At 40.3% G+C, this 4,514-nt stretch overlaps 1 protein-coding gene across 1 annotated transcript; it reads right to left on the bottom strand.

Moving 5' to 3' along the window:
- Positions 1–1,690: 1,690 nt before the first annotated feature.
- LOC118271982 (clavesin-2-like) lies at positions 1,691–4,070 on the bottom strand. The gene has a single exon (XM_035588265.2). It carries the CDS (start codon positions 3,828–3,830, stop codon positions 2,835–2,837), a length of 996 nt encoding a protein of 331 aa, XP_035444158.1. The 5' UTR covers positions 3,831–4,070; the 3' UTR covers positions 1,691–2,834.
- Positions 4,071–4,514: the final 444 nt, after the last annotated feature.

Genomic DNA, 4,514 nt, shown 5'->3' with positions numbered 1-4,514 from the left:
ACTTGAACCTCATTCATTCCCTCATGCTTCCCTCTATAAATAAAAGAACCTCCTTGGTTAACTCAAGACATTACAGTTCTCATTATTAAACATAGTTTATGATCCAGTCTCTAGACTCGTGCGCCCATCGCTTGTTGCAACAGTACACAAGACATGACGAACTGTCGGACAATTTCCGGACGATAGATGATATATATAATGATAACAATGCGGAACACAAAGCAGCTGTTTTCATTAAACTTTACGTAATCCATATTCCAATGAGAAATTTTCCTTTAGGTACTGTTATGGTGGAATGTTCTGTGAAAACTAGAAATATAGATATAGCTCACTGTTACGTGGGACTCATAACATTACTAGACAAACATTGGTGCTCTATTTATTGTATAAACTTGTATGTATCAATTCAGTATGGGTAAGTATTCGGTATATATGTGTACCAGTGTACCTCTGTCTACACTATCTGAAATTAAAAGGAATGACGTTGTATTGTATAATATTATGCTCATATTTTGGTAGATGATGCCTAGGTATAGGCTGTATACACACTCCAACTCCCAATTCTTTCTCCTCTTGGCAGGCGAAATCGAAAAGGCCAAAAGGCGTCTAGCTTTTTGAAAGTTTCCCACCGACATTAGAAAGAAAAAAGGTATAGGCTGTATGTTGCACAATTGTACATTACAGCTTAAGATACATACAGCTTAAGATACATCTTACAGCATGCTTCGCTAAATCCACTGGACTGCCTTACGGTTACTGGAGTTCCGGCTCGAAAAGCAGGAGTAGGTACGGGGTATTAGTCAGTAAGAGTATGATCTCACCTATCTTAAGACGGAAAGAGAAATGATGGGATGATTTTCCCCCCTTAAAAAAATGTTTCGCTAAATAAGAAAGAAGAATTATTATGTAAAGAATTAACAGGTTTTACTAATGGACAGAATAAGTTCAAGTGATTTATAACGATAGCTTTAATGTAAAATATATATTTTATACAGAAACTATACAAAGTCTCGCCGATCATGATTAATGACGAGTTAATGGATACGACCACCTGGTTGTTGGTTTCTTCAATGTCCACTACTTTGTAGTAAAATGCTAAAGAGCTTTGCCTACAAGCAATGTATTCAAGAATATATTGGGACCTGTAAAGGCAGTTCTATAGCTCATTTTCGAAAAGTTCTAGTATTGGGTTAATATTTTTCATGGTTGGCAAAAACTTTTTCCGACGTCGATGCCAAGAAATCATGGTTACTGCTTGCTTGATTATATTAAGTCGGTACGTGGTATTACATTTACCTCTAATGAGATATCCGCTCACATAAGTATCATAATTATATTTTTGAATGGCTTTAAAATAAATACCTTTAAGTAGTGTAAGTGATATTAAAGCTCTGATGATATGATTTACATTAAGCGTCTTGTTAAATCCAATGTACGAATGCATTGCAAGCTTCATTACTTAGACAGGAATTAGTCTGATTCAACAAATAGGAATCACTATGATTCACTATTTTCTCTCCTTTCTATTTGAGTCTGATGTTTTGAATGACGCATTGCCTAGTCGTCTACACATTAATTAGACTACATTATCAGACAAACATTACGCACTCGTATTTGGTTAACACCTCGTGAACCAAACAGTTAGCAACTACAATCTTTCCGGAGCACCACAAACAAAAATAAAACGAGATTATTACATAAATATGTCATTAATACATTTATTTTATTGTCAAATGCTTATAATATCAATACATTGTTTTGTTTCAGTCATTTCATATTCATATTTACAATCGTCCGAAATAACCTTTGCAGAGTAATCGGTTTACGAGTACAAAAACGTTTATTATGACTTTCTGTTACACAGCAGCTGCCTTCTATAATACATACATACATTTATCATACAATTCATTGTCCACTCGACGTCCACTATGTAGACTCAACGTTCCCTACGCTACACAATAAGTAATATGAGAGAGCTCTAGAAGTTGATTAGTGAGAGCCATTGGACCGTTAAAGACGTGACACACCACATAAACAGGCCCAGCACGTACCAGACGGCTGCACAGGGATCATGCTTCCAATAATTTAATACTGTTCTTTACTCACAATCGACACGTTATTAATGAGACCATCACTCACAATACCTTCCACTACCAGGACAATAGATACTTATTATTAAAATAAATCGCATCGACATCACATATTTTTTCAAAACATTGACTTAAACATAATAGTAAATGCGCAATAAGCCTCACATGGTTAAAGCAATGTAGGTCTCTACAACTATCAAGTGATATTTGAAGTATACAAATTACAAGAACTGGTTAGTAAACGGAATAAATAACATGAAAACATAAGCTAAGTATATGTATAGATGCAAGCTCATGTGGACGTAGACCGAGATCCAGCGGCTGCGCTCGTGATTCGAACGGATGCGACGAAACGAGAGCTGAGCACCGTTACCTGCGCCGCGCGCCATACCGGCGGGGGATGCGCCGACCTCATCCTCTCCCACCGCCACCAACGCCTGACTCACTACCGAGAGCCCACCAACTACTTGGACTTGACTTCCATTAGGTCGCGGCTCTAATCCGAGGCCATATAAATGCACTTCAGCCCTCGATTTCTTAATAATATTTCTACCTCTACGTTTCTAATAAGCGGTTACGCTAATCGTCTAAGCAGTCTCAATACCTTAAATTAAAAATACACTTGATATCACAAAATGCAAACCGGAGCATACGAGTGCAACGACACGATTGGTGGCGTCTTCACGGACGGAACAGTCCTTTGTGTCCATTATTACCATGCTGCAACCACTATATGCGATAGGGTCAATCTTTATCACGCAGTAACTCTGATTTCGCACTTTTTTCGTTACCGTGGAAAGAAAAGTTTGGATTGTCCTTTTGTTTGTACGCTTTGTCCAATTTAGCAGAAGGAGGGTCGTTCTCGATCGGTAGGATCGGTGTAACGGTCGTCGTTATCGGGGTGGGGTTAATGTTCTCACCCCGACAGAACTCCTGGAGCCAAAGCTCCGAGTTGTACGAAGGTCCTTCCCCTCCCAACTCTGCTGGTAGAATATCAAGTGGTAGAGCATCATGAAGCGTGGACAGATTGTTTCCATGGAGCACGATACGTTCTCGCGTTTTCGCCTTAAGGTACGGCTTGATTACAGCGAGAGCGGTTTCCACATACCAAGGTTGTCCGATGAAGTGTATACTTTTGAAACGAACTGGCATGCAATCTTGTAGACAGTCAATCATCATTTTCAACACTTTTGCTTGTAAATTGCACGATTGTTTAAACGTGAATTCAGTCCAATCAACAATAATGACATATCCGTTGGCCTGGTTTTGAATGTCGTCCAGGGTCCGTTCAATAGTGAGTAGGAGAGCTCTGAACACTGAGAGTAGAGGGCAGGCATGAGGTATCCAGTTGGAAGCGAACATGAGGAGCACACACCGGCCGCGACGGTCGCGCTGGGACAGCACGCCGGGCAGGCCATCGGCGAGCGCGCGCAGCACGCCGCCGTCCGCGGTGGCCCACAGCTCGGGGTGCTCGCGCCGGTACTGGTGGTAGCTCACCAGCAACTCAAAACTTTGTTGCACATCGTGTTTACGCGCGTACAAAAAACGCCGCAAGAAGTTATCATCCTGACATCTACTCTTGTCACGTAGGGCGAGGTTAAGGCTTTTGTCCACTGCATCCCGAAGGCCGTTAAGGGCCCGTTGCCTGTCACCGTCTGTGAGTCGTTTCCTTGCCGCTTCACAAAGGCGCTCATTTTGCATCTGATGCAGCTTCCAGTCGTATTCAGCGTACTCGTTCATGACTGGTTTTGGTATGAGTCATGCGTCCTTTCACTGGTATAACGCGTAGCTGCGCGCGCGCCGCCTGTAGCTCGGGGCCGACTGCGCACCGAGTTCGCGCCGCGCGCCGCCGCCATCGCTGCTCGTTCATTAAACCGTGTAATGCTCTGTTCACACGCGATAGCAACTTGTTCCAGTTTACTTGACTGAGTTATTTTTCATGTTTCTGTCTAAAGTGTATTTTTTACAAAATGACAAACTTCCACTTTAGTTTAACTAGAATGAATAATGTTTTTAATTTTATCACGAACGCATAAAGTAGTTTTCTTGTGTAGATGAGTATTTCAATAGATGGATAGAATAATGCTTCCTACGAATGAATAAATAATGAACAATTTTAAATTGCTGAACTGAAAAAGTATTACGAAAGTAGGAAAGTGAACAAAAACAAAAAGAAAACTCAAATATCGTGACAAAATATTGTGTAAAGCTATTCGGATATCGTGTATCTTATCGATGTTCGGTATTATATCTCTATCAAACCCTCACGGCTGTTTTGATTAGATAAACAATATCGTATTTTGTTTTAGATACGCAATGTACGTTGCAACTTACATCATAGTATATACCTATTATAGTATTCTTCCAATTGTAGCTTAAGATCACATCCCAAAGAACAAACTTCAAAATACAAAGGTTTAGTAT

This window comes from Spodoptera frugiperda, chromosome 5 (genome assembly GCF_023101765.2).
Source record: "Spodoptera frugiperda isolate SF20-4 chromosome 5, AGI-APGP_CSIRO_Sfru_2.0, whole genome shotgun sequence".
Classification (NCBI taxonomy): domain Eukaryota; kingdom Metazoa; phylum Arthropoda; class Insecta; order Lepidoptera; family Noctuidae; genus Spodoptera; species Spodoptera frugiperda.
This window is presented reverse-complemented; position numbering and strand designations above follow the sequence as displayed.